At 34.9% G+C, this 15842-nt stretch overlaps 1 protein-coding gene across 2 annotated transcripts in view; it reads left to right on the top strand.

Moving 5' to 3' along the window:
- ADGRB3 (adhesion G protein-coupled receptor B3) overlaps nucleotides 1-15842 on the top strand; it is a 780347-nt gene that overhangs the window by 714357 nt on the left and 50148 nt on the right. For both annotated transcript variants that reach the window (XM_036871882.1, XM_036871883.1), the window contains exons 20-22: nucleotides 8825-8975; nucleotides 11665-11734; nucleotides 14046-14112. In XM_036871882.1, the coding sequence (XP_036727777.1) occupies nucleotides 8825-8975; nucleotides 11665-11734; nucleotides 14046-14112 (288 nt within the window). The remainder of the gene's footprint in view (nucleotides 1-8824; nucleotides 8976-11664; nucleotides 11735-14045; nucleotides 14113-15842) is intronic.

Below are 15842 nucleotides of genomic sequence, written 5' to 3'. Positions count from 1 at the left end.
TTGAAATAAACTAGTAAAATAGACATCTTTGATAAACCTAATAAGAAGCAAGAAATATAGATAAGCAACCTTAGAAATGAACAAATGGTATTTCTTAAAACTTACGAGAACATTATAGTATACAACCAGATACTAAGACATTGGAAAATATAAATGAAAAGGATAATTTCCTGGGAAAACATAAATTTCCAAAGTTAATTAATTAAAAATTAAATTAATTCAAGAAGAAGTGAATATCCTGATGAGGTCTTTAATTAGAGAGTATTCGTGGTATTGTAGAATTTTAGAGCTAGGGAAGCCTTTAAAGATCATATAGTAAAGATCTCATGATGCGTGAGAATGTTGAGGTCCAAAGTTTGTGTGGCAAACTAAAAAAATTCCATTCCTGAGCTCTGGAAATTAGGAAGTCATGGGTTATTCTTGTGGGAGGGCAATTCACGGGAGATGCTTTATGGCAAGAAGAAAATATGTGAGCTGGTAGTAACGAAGTGGATGAACAGCTCAACCTTTCAAGAATTTTGACAATTGGAAAGAGAGAAAGCAACTGGATGAGAAACAAAGGAAAAAAAGGCAATAAAAAGGAGGTTGATTAGTTGGTTTGATGGTTGAGGATAGATATTTTAACAGATTTGTAGGCTAGGAGATTATGTATATAAACATATAGGAGCTAACTAAATGGGGAGAGTATAGAGCTGACCAAATGTAGGGTCCAGAGTAGTTACTATGTATCAAGCTCTTTACATAGATCATGCCATTTAACCTTTACAAAAGTCCTACAAAGTAGGTGCTGTCAGCATCCTCATTTTTACAGCAGATGAAGCAGTGTGTGAACCTGCCTCTTAGCTTTATTACACCAGCTCCTGGAAGGGTGAGGGTCTGCTCTGGAAAGGAGGCAGAGGTAGATGAAGCTAAGCGTTCCAGGGAATATGAGATTAACAATACTTTTGATGGTCCGTACCTCATCAGTAATGTTGAAGGCAAGCTCATCTGATATAAGAGTAAGGGGGGAAGTTGGGGCCTGAAAAAGATGAAAAAGATTGTGAGGCTTAGGCTATTAATGAGCAAAAAAACATTGTCAAAATGTAGTGTAGTTACGTAGTTAAGGAAGTGCACAAGCTCTGGGGTCAGAGACAATGTTTTAATTGCTCCTCCTCATTCAGTAACCATGAAACATGGGCCAAGTTACTTAGTGTCTCCAAACCCTCATGTGCCAAATGGGGATGGTGATCCTCTGACTACATGTTATTCTCTTTTATGCCATTAGGAAAACCTCTATCCTGCTTTATTCTTCTTTTGAGACTTCCTGGAGGATTCTTTGTATTTGGTTTGCTCCATGACTTAGAATTGGCCTGTCCAACTTAAAAAAAAAAAAAAATTTTGATGAGAATTGCATTGAATATATTCATCAATTTGGAGAATATTGACACTTACATGACACTGAGCCTCCCAATTCATGTACATAATATATTTCCCATCTACTCATGTCTTGTTTTGTGTACTTTAATTAAATGTTAGAATTTTCTACATGAAGCTCCTGCGCATTTTTGTTAAATGTATTTGAGGTGTTTTATAATTTTGGTTGTTATTGTGAATAGGACCTTTTCTTTCATCTGATAATCTTTCCCTAGTGATTTTGTTTTATAGGTGCAATGTCTTTTCTCAGTTTCTGAAGGACTTAATCTGTTTTAGAAGTTTTAATTTTTCTGTTACCTCTATTATCTCTCCTCCCGCCTCACTTTTTTTTTTCTTCACTTGGCTTTTTTTCGTTCTTCCACGTTGGAAGATTTTTTCAATTATCTAATTATCTCTGGCTGTGTAACCATATATAAAAGTAAGGCCCTAAAAAGTGACTTGAAGCTCTCTACTAGGGTAGATGGACTTATTGAAAGGTAATCTATATGTTAATCAAGGATGAGCCAGTGTATGAAGATTTTTCCCCTTTGGGGGAGAATTTTAACCTCTGACCTGCTGGCATTTGGGGAGTAGAAGTGAGGGGGAAAGAGAGGGAGGGCCCTATGGTTTAATACATACATTTGTATCTGCCTTGTACACTTAACCACGAGACTGGTGTCTGAGTTCAGAACCCAACCCACTGAATTTTCCAAAGACTAAGCCTCCCTGTGACAGTGCTAGGCTGCATTGAGCTGGGAAGAAATAGTTTCAGCTACTCTGTATGTAGAGTTTTCAACCAACCTGGCTCTTTTTCAGTCCCATGCAAACCTGGGTCTTCCTTCCAATTCTGGCCCCTACTGTTTCCACGTGTTAAACCCTCTGAAGGTCTGCAGAGTGAATTTGCTCCATTACAGTCAGTATTTCTTCCACCACCCCCTCACCCTACAAGCACTTAGGCTGTAACTTTCTCTGCCACTCTAAGTCAGTTACACCTCCTTCCCTCAGCATCTTCTGAATTTGTCAATGCCTTGAGTTCACTCTTGTCTACTGCTTATTCTCTTTTTTTCCTGTTTAAAACTTTGGCCATTTTAACATGGTTTGGGAGGGAGAAGAGAGACAAATCTGTCATGATTAATTAGAAATTTTGTATTACATCTTCCAATGGATATTGTTGGTATATAAGGAAGTCAGTTTTGTATATTGATATCAGTGTATAGGAAATATAATATTTGTATGTTGATCTTATTTCCAGCCACTTTGTTGATTCTTCTTATTATTTCCAATTGTTTAAAAAATTGATCCTTTTGGGTTTTCTAGTAAGGAGATATATTTCTGCAGTGATGAAAATATTGTCTCTTCCTTTCCTATTGCTTTTTCTTGTATTGTTTTGGTGAGGACCTCCTATACAATTTAGAATAGTAGAGGTGACGGTGGGCATGCTTTTATTCATGATGGGAATGCTTCTAATATTTCACTATTAGATATGATTTTCAATCATAAGTTTGGAGAGATCACCCTTATTAAGTAAGAATGTTCTCCTCTATTTGTAATATGTAATGAAGATATCTTAAATGATCATTGGATTTTGAATTTTATCAAATTCTTTCACATTTATTGATATGATCACATGGTTTCTTTAATCTGTTAATATAATAAATTATATTGAGGTCACTTTAAATGTTGAAATCATCCTGCGTTAGTGGGCACACTTATTTGATAGTGATTTATTATCTTTTTTTCTGTATTTCTGGATTTGATCTTTAATTTAATACTTTCACATTTATGTAGATAAGTGAAAGTGGCTCATAGTTTTCATGTTCATTTTGATGTCAATGTTATTCTAGCCTTGTAAAATGAATCAGATGCTTCTAATCTTTTTCTTTGGCCTGAAAATATTTTATAAAATGGGACTTATAGTACATTAAATTTGTTAGAATTTGACGGTAAATTTTTCTGAAACTTCTGTCACTTCTGTTTTGAAGATTTCTTTTATTACCTTTTACTACCTTTCCATTTTAGCTAAGATTAAATTCTATCTCTCAGGCCAATTTTGATCATTTATGTTTTTCTTGAAGAATGTCCATCTTATGTAGATTTTCAATTTTATATATATATTACCTGCTATTCTTTTATTATACTTTTAATAACTTTTTTTATTCCTAATGTTATTTATTTTTCTTTCTCCTCCACCCTTTAAAAAAATCACAATAGCCAAAGGTGTAGCTCTTTTATTAGCCTCTTGAATCAGCTTGGGTTTTATAAATCAATTTGACTGTTTTAAAATTTTTTCATTTGTAATTTCTGCTTTTGTCTTTATAAAACTCCTTCTTCTGATTTCTTTAAGTGGCCCATTTATTTTCATTTCCTCTTGTTTTCTATCTAAGGCTTTAACTATCCTGAGTACTGTCATAGCAAAATTGCCCAAGTTTTGATACTGTTTTTCAGTTCTAAATAGTTTATAATTTGGATTTTAATTTCTCTTTAATTCATTAATTATTTAAAAGTTTTCCCCCCAAGAGGTACAGAATTTTAATTTTGATTTCTAAATTCATTACATTGTAGTTTGTGAAAATGTCCTGTATGTTATCAAATTACTTAAGTTTATTTTATTCTATTTTCTGTCCTAGGACTAGTTACTGCTGTAAATATTCTATTTGTATTTTAAAGAACTGCACATGTTGTTTCTTATGTATAATATTGCAAAGAAAGATGATTAATCACTTTTACTGATTGTTATAGTATTCCATATTACTATTTTCCTCCACTTTTCTGTGACTTTCTGAGAGCTATAGGTTGTCTTTTATTGTAAACTTAGTTTGACAGTTTCTCCTTGTAGTTTTCTCAGGTTTTGTTTCATATACTTTGGAAACTTGTGATGAGTTTCATAGAAATGTGTTACTTTGGAAACTTCTTTATGGCCTCCTCCTTTTATCAGTATGAAAAGTCCTTCATCTCTTTTAATGCTCTTTTCAATATTAACATTGTGACATCTGATTTTTGCTTATTAGCATTTGCTTAATATAGCTCTTTCATCTCTTTATCCTCAGTCTTCCTGTGTCATTGTGTTTGAGGTCTCTTATAAATTCATTACTGGATTTTTTTTTTTTTTATCCAGGATAAAAGTTCTTAACTTTTAACTAGTGAATCTAAAGCATCCCCATTTATTGTAATTCCTGTAGTTTGGAATTATTCTTATTCTCATTTAATTTTTCTATGTATTATATTTTCTAGTTGTACTTTTGCCTACCTTTAATTGGGCTGATAGATTTTTCTTAGTTCAATTTTTCTACTATTTTAAAAATATATTATTTGTTTCCACCTTTTTTTGGTTACCTTAACATTGTTAACATAAATGTTCAAACATGTTTTTCTAACATCTAGAGTTGATCAGTATCTGAAATATTCCTGCAGACAAAAAAAGAGGCTTCAACATACTTTTAAATTCCCCTGCTCCCTTGCAACTTTTATCTCTCACCTTTTAGCCCTCATTGATAGTATTTTGAATTATATATCCAAGTGGCTATATAATGAATATGTATTTTTAATTTTTAATAAGCATTTATTTAGATTTAACATATTTTAATATTGATATTCATGAGACTTCTTTTGTCTCATTCCCTTCTTCTGGATTTTTTATTATTATTGGTTTTTATTGTCTAGCAATTCTTTCAGAGAGAATCTTAAGGTAATAAACTTCAAAGTTCATTTCCATTCTAAAAATGTCTTTATTTCTGCCTCTACTTGAATAACAGTTTTGCTGGGTGTAGAATTCTGCAAAGTTATTTTCCCTTAGAATGTTGAAGATAGCCTATTGTCTTCTTATATCCTGGGTTGCTCACAAGGAATCTGATGTCAATGTGATTCTTATTCCTTTGTAAGTAATCTTTCTTTCGACTCTGACAGCTTTTAAGATTTTCTCTTTATTCTTGATATTCACAGATTTCATCACAGTACATATTGGTGTGTGTGTGTGTGTGTGTGTGTATCTGTCTTTCAGCTAGTGGATCTTTAATGTTCTGAGAAATTTCCCCATAATATTTCTTTAAAGGCTTCCTCCTCCCCAAATTTTCTCTCTTTTTTTTATTCCAAAAATACTTTTAAACAGATGTAGGAACCTCTGTATCATCCATATATCTTAAATCTCCTACTTTCCATGTCTTAATCTCTGCTCCTAATGGGTAGCTTTGGTCTTGGTATTCTTCATTCCTCCCTCGTCGGCTTTCTGTTTTTCAGGCATTTCTCACAGTACCTAGTCTACCACAGTTTACATATCTTTTCTTTCCAGTTATTTTATGCAACATTTTCTGTTGTCCCTATGGATTTGTGATAAAGAGTGTACGTGAAGGTTATAGGTATAAACTGTCCTCAGTTTGCCAAGTTAAATACCTTTCCAAGTTTTGTAATATTTGTCAACAACACTCTTCATACACAAGCAGGACCAAATTGTGGTCTGACAGGGAAGGACGAGCCGAAGAAGTGGATGACGAGCTTGGGGAGTTAGTGAGTCTTGTGCTTGTAGTGGCAAAAGCTGTGAAGATCCAGCTATGGTGGAGTTGAGAGCAGACACACACAGGCTGAATAAAGACAGGGTGTGAGAGTGTGGAGGTCATCACAGAGGGTCCAGTGGCAGGAAGAATTGAGCAAGTGACAAGACGTGAACGTTGACAGAAAAGGAAAATCAGAGTTTTGAGTTTATAAGAGGAAAAGTCTCCAGTCCTGTGGGGATCCAAGGATGGGTGATCTCTGTGGCTTACAGATGTGGGATTTAGGTTCTGTGGAAGAAGAATCAGAGAATCCTGAGCCTCAGACTTAGAGTGGCCACCTTCTGGAAACTGATGGGACAAATGTGAAAATAACAGACTTTATTTGAAAATTGCTATTTATAAAAGTTGTACTTTGAAAGACAGCTTAGCAAATATAACACATCAGTAGAAAAATCAGTGTGTGTTTCATGAAACGCATATCTGAGTATACCGATCCTTCACATGATAAGGAAGCAAAAGGTAGCTCCCTCTCAGCATCATAGGATTTTGCTGTACCCTTTGTACAAGATTAGTTTCATAACTTTAGACCTCTTTAGTCCACAGATATACCTTTCTTACATTGAGACAGCTTAATTCCATACTTGGAGCACTTTCTAGTTGTATATGAATTTCATCTGATCATAGTAGAATGCCACCACCCATAGAAATGTGTCTTAATTCTCTCGTTACTGTATATTTCCCCACACATATTGTGGCCATATTATTGTCCCGAGAGACATGAATTCTCGTGACAATTCCCGAGAATTTTGGGGTTACTGACCCCAAATTATTTGTATTATGTGTATTTCAATTTACATTAGAATTAAAGGGAGTCTCAGAAATCCCAAAGTAACAAGCATAATATAGCGAGAACAAATTAAGTCACTGTAGTGAGACCTTGAGCATTTTATTACTTCTTACAAAATTTCAGTGCCTCTAGCACTTATCATTTAAACATTTCAACATTTTGCATTGTTTCATATAACCCTGTACTGATAGTTTATAAATCAATAAACACATACAAGTGAGAGGAGACAACCAGTTGGAAGGAAATGACAGGTGAATTAGAGAGTGTAACTAGTCCAGGAATTGAATAGAAGGGTTATCTTTGAAATTCAAATCGGGATCAGGGACCACAGATCAAGAAGGAGCAAAGTAATCAGCCTGCAGATGTTTAAACTTCAATATGGAAAAAAGTCTGTGTCTCAAGTACAGGAGGAATCACAGTTGGTTAAAGCTCCTACATTATGGCTGAAACAGGAGTAAAGGGATGAGGAAGAAGGTGCTGGAAATCCATGACTTTCTCAGACTGAAAGTTATCAATTTCTTTATGGATTGCTTTTTTTTTACTTTTTGTTTTATATTAGAGTTGATTAACAATGTTGTGATTGTTTCAGGTATACAGCAAAGTGATTCAGTTATACATATACATCTATCTATTCTTTTTAAAATTATTTTCCCATTTGGGTTGTTACATAATATTGACCAGAGTTCCCTGTGCTATACAGTAGGTCCTTGTTGGTTATCCATTTTTAATACAACAGTGTGTACATGTCAGTCCCAAACTCCTATCAATTTTGTAAGAATAAACTTAAGTACCAAGTAGATTTAAGTACCACGTGAAATAAGGAATCCCGTGCTGAAAAATGGTAATAACATTTTTAGTACTACTTAAAATAATGATGATTATACTCATAATCGGTTAAGCAGTTGCCATCTGCCTAAAACAGTCCTACTCAGCGTCTGTACATTATCCCTCCTCATTAAAACAACCTGGTGAGATAAACATGGTAAAGTTTTTTTATATATATGATTAAAAGAACTGAAAAGCTAAATTAACATCTGGTGAATTTCCAAAGAATAAACAAATAATTTGAAAATTTTGGGTTAAATTTTTTTAAAGATATTCTGCTATGGTGGATCGGATTGGAGATGGGAGGATGGGGATTGTAGTTTTATTTCTTTGTTATGAGTTTTTAGTGATTTTTTTTGTAGCTCTATAAGTTTTGCTTTTTTTCAATTTTTGGAAACAGCAAGACTGAAACTGAGAAAAGAAGAAATTAGTTTGGTTACTGGGACTGGTTTATAAGGACTGGCATTTTAACAAGATTTACACAAAGAAATTATACCAGTAGTGAAGTAAGTAGCAGCCTTTACCAAAATGAAGCTGCTCATCTTTGCAGACGAGTCACAAGTAACTAATGGTGGCACATTTAAGTGATTAAGTTGCACAAAGAAAAAGATCTCTGAAATCATGGCTGTGTACTGTCAGTGACTTGGTTAGCTTTTCAAAATGATTTGATTAGGATACACATTATAGTGTAATAACACAGAGCAATGTATTAAGTACTTTGAAATACGTATGCTATTTTTTTCTAGGCTATTAGCCAGACCTCATTTTGTACTTTGCTCTTACACCTTGAATATCACAATTGTATAAAAAAGCATAGTAATTTTTTTCTTTTGAAAGGCTGTGGCAATATAATCTTAACATCAACAGATAATACAACAAAGCATTATTGGTTAAAAAGGAAGGATAAAGAATGTACCAAAAAGAATTATGCAAGATGTCTGTAACTTAAATTAACCCAAAGAAAGGATCATTCCCATAATTATGTTTCAAGAAAAAAATTCAAGTAAAGTAGTAATTTAAATCTCCCTTGAGTTTAAATTTACATTCAGGCTTCACCTCATAAAAAATTGAACACACAAGTGGAATTAGGATATTTTTTTCTATCATAGATAATGCACAGCATAAAGACTCCAGGGTTTCTAATTTCTGTAAATAATTACTCTGTCACAAAGCAGAGGTAGATATTTGAAGTAAAAGCAATGAGTTGGAGATTAACAACCTTCTGAAGGACACGTGATGCCTGCATATTAAGTGTGAGTCTTTTCTGTTTCCACAGAGCATCTGTACAACCACCACTGCATTTTTGCACTTTTTCTTCCTGGCTTCATTCTGTTGGGTTTTGACTGAGGCGTGGCAATCATATATGGCTGTAACTGGAAAAATTAGGACGCGGCTTATAAGGAAACGCTTTTTGTGCCTTGGATGGGGTAAGCATATTAATATTCTCTTTTGTGCTCTTGTTAAAGTGACCTTGAACACTTCTGTAATGAATGAAGCTGGAGAGTGTGATTATCCCCAGGCTACTTTGTCTAATTTGATATGTGGAAGTGGAAATATAGGAAGCTGGTCATATTTGAACATTATTTGAGTGTTTGGAACTTTAAAAAGGAATGAATATTAGATGATCACGTAGCTGGTCGGTTGATAATCAATAGTGCCCACGTGGTAGGAAATGAGGCCTGAGGTATCTACAGGCAGGACATCAAAGTGTTCTCTACTAATAGGTTCTGGAAACACAAAATGTCTAAAGATGTTCAGGGCTCAAAGCATGACGTTCTAGTCATGTACACTAACCATGTACTGTATTCCCCACAAGAAAACTCTGAGGAGTCCATTTCAATAGAGCTATTCGCGTCACAGGAGAAAGCTGTTCAAACTGTGAATGAAACCTCATGGCTAGTCTGTGGGGTCCTCAAAGGAAACACAGAATTGCTGACGGGCTGAGGATGAATTAATTCTTCATTAGGAAAAGTTTCTCTCACATTGACTTATGAAATGGACATCTGGAGGACCTATGCATTTCAAGGGACCAATTCTAATGTTTAATTGGAATTAATAAATTGGTTTAATTACAATTAATTAATTAATTAGTTTAATTCACTTAAGAAACTAGTTTTAGGAAAAAAAAAAACAGGATTTTTTCTTATTTGCCTTTGAGTTTCAAAAGACCTGCACTAAAAAAACTGGGGAATTTTGGACCAAATATATAACAAATACCTAATGTACCAGAAGACTGGAGAATAGGATGCTAGAGGGACCCTGAAAAATTACAAATAAGTGGACATATTACCATACCAGGATAATTCATGCTGGAAAAAATAGGACCAAGAACACGAAGATTATCCATCAGTTTTCAGCTAGGGGATGTCATGTCTGCACAGGGAAATGGGAAAACCATTAAGAAGAGATTGGAGAATGTAATGTACTTACAGTTTCTTAAAATTCTTGTCTGGATTTCATGTTAAAACCTTCTAAAGTTGAATCAGGAATTGATTAAGTCCAAGAACTATAGTATGCAGGGAAATGAAGACTTTCCTTGAAGTATAAAGAGTAGCAATTTTCAGGAAGCTTAACTACCTTATTTAACATCATTACCAAAGATGATATTGAGGAGAAGGGCACACAGCTGGTCTCCAGGGTGACAGCTAATATTAAACTACTCTGGGTAACAAAAAAGCTAAACCAATGGTTCTAGACTGTCAGGAGGTCTGGGAGTGGGCAGAATAGTGGCATATGAGTTTCATGATGGCAAAGTGCAACATAATAATTTAGAAAATTTTTTAATCTAAATTGTATGGAATGAAGACTATTAGCTCTTCAGCTAGGACCCAGAAGAGAATTTTTTTCTAACAAACTCGGTCTGGTCGATCAAAAAAGTCAACTATATGAAAAAGGAAGAAAAGAAGGAGAAGAAGGAGGACAAGAAATGGGGAGGAAGAGACATTATATATATAATTATAGACATACATATATTTACAAATATATGTGTGTACGTATATATATGTGTATATACACATATATATATATATATACAGAGAGAGATAAACATATACACATACATATAATATCATATATATGCAGAGAGAGAGAGAGAGACCAGCATTTGTTTAAAAAAACATGATGTGTCCCTCAGAGGTGGTCTTTACAGTTCCCATCATTTAAACCTCGTGAAGGAACGTGATGTCATTTGAAGATTCCCGGAAGAGAATAAGGAAAAATGATAGGAAGAAAGAAGATGGATGGAGGGGACACAGGAAGATGATTAGATGATGGATTTTTCAACCTGAAAACACAAACATGGACTTCCTGAAAAAAAGGCATGACCGGATAAACCATTAGGTTAGACTGAACCCCATTCACCAAACACAGGGAGTTTCCATTGAACTTGAGCAAGGTAAGCGTGATTCATAGAAACATAAACTAAAAGATGTCAGGTCGGAATTGGTGCAGGAATGCAGGCACTTGAATGCCAAGAGGGACAAAGTATTGCCCGGAGTGATACCTACCTTCTTTTTTTTCATGAAGAAAAACTGGCATAAATTCCCTGAACTTTGTTCAGGATTGTTAAAGGAGGATGAGCAGGAAGCCTAAATATCAATTCCTCGGGCCCTTAACCCTGTTCCTACATTCTTGTTATTATAAGTAAATCATAAAGAATTAAGTGATTTATTCTTTCTATCTTATTATAAGTACAACTTGATGTGAATCAATATGAGGCCAACTGAATGTTCCATTTCTGTGATATTCCATCACACCAGAACATCCATTTTTTGCCTTTCTGATTTTATAAATATAAATTTCCTTTATAAGAGTGTAAACCCCTAGGGGAAAAAGCAATAGATATACTAAATCTCTGTTATGAGTTTCCTTTAGACCCATGTCAAATGCGATGGTAACCTAGCAACATCAGAGAAATGTGCTGACATAAAAACCCAGCTGTCGTACTCATGTTTTTGTACTTGGAAGAAATTTTGTAATGGAAACATACTTTATGAAGTGATTCATCTGAAGGTAGTTCCTCTGATTTCAGCACTCCAAGTTTGTTCTGGCTTTGCTTGAGCCAGTGTGCACAGTGGTTGTAGCTGAATGTGAAGTGTGACAATGCTTTTCTTGCAGGTTTACCAGCATTAGTGGTGGCTACATCAGTAGGCTTCACCAGGACAAAAGGATATGGCACTGATCACTAGTAAGTCCGTCCACGGTGATAAATCTTGTTTATAATTAAGTAAATCATCAAATATGCTTCATTAGTCTTGGCTGGCACTGCTGATGGCTTGTACTTTATCACTGAGTCATTAACAGTGGTATAAGTCACATTACTGAGGAATGATGTAAGTGGCTTAAATGCACAAAAGTTAGACATTAAATGCTGCAGGACTATTCAGAATTCTTGTTTCAGTCTCCCATTTCTTTGTAAGACCAGTGTCCTTAATTTCTAAAATATTTCAATATTTACTTTGCATGTTCAATCTCAGATACCTTTTTTAAAGAACTGGATAAACCTTGACATGTTTACATTTTAGAATATGATTCCAATCTGAGCTTCTGATTCACAGATGATGGTATATACTGGTAGCCACCAAATTATGTCACGTTAGTTCAAGTTTTGTTGCTATGTTAGGGTAATGCATATTGGAACCTGTAGGTCAGGGACTCAATAGACTCCACACTAGAAAATTCCTGGGCTATGGAAGAAATTAGAAGGGAGAAAAAGGGATGTGGCATCAGCCCACCCTAATCAGAGCTGGAATACTGATAACATTCTATGAGAGAATTTATAAGTCAAGACTACATTTAATATTTCAAATGTAAAACAATGCACTTTCATATTTTACTTCATCTGCTCTTTCAAGTTGAGGAGACAGTAGAGAAATGAGGAAAGAGATGTGCATCTTATTAGAGGCCTACATCTTAAAGGGAGATGTCCTGTTTAACTGTGCTCAGGTTTGAGATAGGAATCGTTGCTAATGAAGCCCTCCAGTGGGTACATCCAACTGGAGAGTGTGCCAAAAGACACCACTTCACCTGTCACCCAAAAGAAACCTCCAAAGAACTGCAAGAACTCATGTCATCAGAGCACTTGCTTTTCTTATGCAGTCTACAGTACGGAAAAACTCCCTGGTAGCATATGCTGTAGAGCAGTCCTAGGACAGCACCATTACCTTTAAGCTATTGCTTTTCACAGTAGCATACCTCTTTTTGAAAAGCACCATGTTGGGGACATGGAAAGAAGTAGGATTATAGATGGAACAGTTCCAACTTTCAAGGAGTGTATGATTAACAATTAATACAATACGATGAGGAATGTATCAGTTTGGAGATGAATTTACACAAAAATACAGTAGAAATTGAGTGGCAGTCTCAGAGACACCAAACTGAAGCGTTCTATCAGACTAAGGGCTTTTTCTCCAGGTATTTTGTTTTTAAAATAGATGTTAAATCGTTGACCTCAAAGTGGGAAAGTAGAATTTTATCTATCTGTTATTATGGCCAAGGAGCAATAACTAGATGCAGACTTTGAATCCACACACACGCACACACGCATGCACGCACTGATTTACATAGTAACATTCACCTTATTAAGTGTATATAATTCTGTGAGTTTTAACAAATGCGTAAGTCATGTAACCACCACCACAACCAATATAGAAAAGTTCTTAGAAGAGAGAGAGAACAGTTATTGTTAATTGTTGATTGTTGGTCATTTTAGAGGCAGTCTGCTGATTCTGGGGACTGAGAAATAATATGGAAAAGGTCAGAGGTCAAAGGCAGGTGCGTGAAATGGTGGGCGTGGCTGCATCAAGAGGACCTTTTGACGGCCCTCTGCTCTGAGAGAATGAGTCTTTTTACCTAAGCGGTTACCATGTCTCTATCAATGCAAACCTGCATCTCCTGGTGAATCTAGTAATTGAAACAAACACAGCTGTATTTCTTTTTATTCAAAAGCTTATCTTCAGTGATTTTTTTAGTAGTCTAGGAAAAAGTAAAATTAGAAGAAAACAAAAAGCATGCAAAATGTAGATTATCCGTTCTTTGCAATGATGGTTTTTAAACCAATGTCTCCCACTATCTCAATGGCCTCAAAGAAGAACAGGTAAATGGCACGTATAAGACTCTAAAAACACGCTGTTCTTGCTTCAAAGTATATTTGAAAAATTCCATAATGGATGTAAAGCAGCATTTTACAAAACTTAATCATCACCTTTGTACTGAAAGTCAGTATAAAAATCTCACTGCAAGAGTAATTTGTCTAGAATGTTTTAACTGCCCGACAGTAAGACCTTATAATTGAAGCGTCTTTTCTGTGAGAGGTATATAGTATTTCTTACTCACGAAATACTCTAATTTTAGCTTTTTTCCACATCTTCTGTGCTTTTTTTTTTTTTGAAACTACAAACCTTTGAAATATGCCAAAATTCCGAGTTATTTGTATCACACTTTAGTGGTTTAACCGTTATCACTAATTTTTGTTAGTTTTTATCTGATGTTATTTTCAGCTGCTGGCTCTCCCTTGAAGGAGGACTTCTCTACGCTTTTGTGGGACCCGCAGCTGCTGTTGTCCTGGTAAACACCGAAATCAACTTAGTTTGTTTTCTTAGCAAAGGAAGGCTACCTCGTTTCCATTAGAGCGACACTTCCGTATTGTGTAGAAATTTTAAAGTTCAACGAATCGTTGCTTAAATTTGAATGTTGACTGCTATTCAGTCCTTTATTATGCTAAAATATTCTTATTTTGAAGGCTGAAGAATATCAAACGTGGGGGTGTGGGATTTCTCTTACAGGAATTTCACATTTGTGACAAAGTTTAAGTTTCGGTAAATTCTTCCTCATTAATGTATAGAATTTCATCATTATTATTTCAGCTTCACACTACTCTGTATGAGCTACATAGTTATTAAGATCTCTTAATAATAACTGTGGCTGATACTAAACAGCAACAAGAAAATATATGTTCGTGGGTCAAAGTTTCTTAGCCTCCGTGCTGCAGACATTTTGAGCTGGACATTTCTTTGTTGTGAGGCTGTCCTGTGTACTTATCAGCACCCTTGGCATCTACCTACTAAATACCAATAATACCCTTCAGTTGTTAACAATCAGAAAATGTCTCCAGACATTTCTCAATGTTCTCTGGGGGCAACATATCCATATGTTATGCATAAGGTTTACAAATTTTTCTTTTCTGAATCAGAAAATAATTCCTTTACATGTTTGTTTATAGGAACATGAAAATTTCCCACTACCTGCCTTTCTTTCTTTCTCTCTGAATTTATTGATTACAAATCTTTCTTGCCTAATAAATCTTTGAAAAATGTTAGAGAGAAAAGAAACAATCTGAATTAAGTACAAAGATCCATTTCGCTGTACAATTAGATTTCTAATTGAAAAGTTACCCTTTGGTTTCTTGAACGATTCATTCAATAAATTGGAAGCTAGCGATATCTTTCTTAATAACTCTGCATGACTTTTCTTCCTTTAAAGCTTGTTCTTCCACCTCTAAATTATAAGAGAGCAGGAACTGTTTGTGATTCACAAGAAAAAGAAAATCTAGGCATGAGGGTTAGAAGAGCATAGGGAAAATGAAACTATTGCACACATTTTTGTCTGCTGCATTAAATTCTTATTTAATTAATTGAATTATTTCCCTAGGCTACTAGGTTAACATACCTATAACCGTAAAATGAAGAAACAAAAAGTACGTGTATAATTGAAAGATAAAAGGTCTTTGGAGTGGTGATGAATTCCCTCATGATTAAATTGTAGATTAATAGAATCCATGGAATACACTTTTTTTTTTTTAGTTCAAATAATAGATGTACAAAGATGAGTAACTCTTTCTCTTGATCAAATGGTATCTTGTAAGGAAGCTATGAAGAGTGACACCTAAGTTCTTACCTAATGGGTGCTTTGGATCTTCCTTACACCAGTAATTCAGTAGATTTCAGCTTTATGTTCCGTCTGCCCAAAGCATATTGGAGAAGTGGAAGTTTCTTTTTTTATTAACTGGTCATCCTGCTTCATTTAAAACAGAAGTTTTGTGAACTACTAGTTTCAGTGTAAAGGCTTCACCATTTGCATTGGGGATCGCACCAAGATTCTTTTGACCATGGAGGGTGAGGGGCAGGAAGGCAAAAAGGAGAAAATATTTTTCCTTGATTATCTATCTTGGTTCCAGCATTGTACTGGATTCCTTTATCAGGAAGCGCTGGTAGGTTAGAGAACCGGGGGCACTTAGAATAAAGCTGCTACATATAGACCACAGTGGGGCTTCCCTGTTGGTCCAGTGCTAAAGAATC

Source organism: Balaenoptera musculus, chromosome 12 (assembly GCF_009873245.2).
Source record: "Balaenoptera musculus isolate JJ_BM4_2016_0621 chromosome 12, mBalMus1.pri.v3, whole genome shotgun sequence".
NCBI lineage: Eukaryota > Metazoa > Chordata > Mammalia > Artiodactyla > Balaenopteridae > Balaenoptera > Balaenoptera musculus.
Note: the sequence above shows the minus strand (reverse complement) of the source record. Positions and strands in the feature narration are given on the sequence as shown.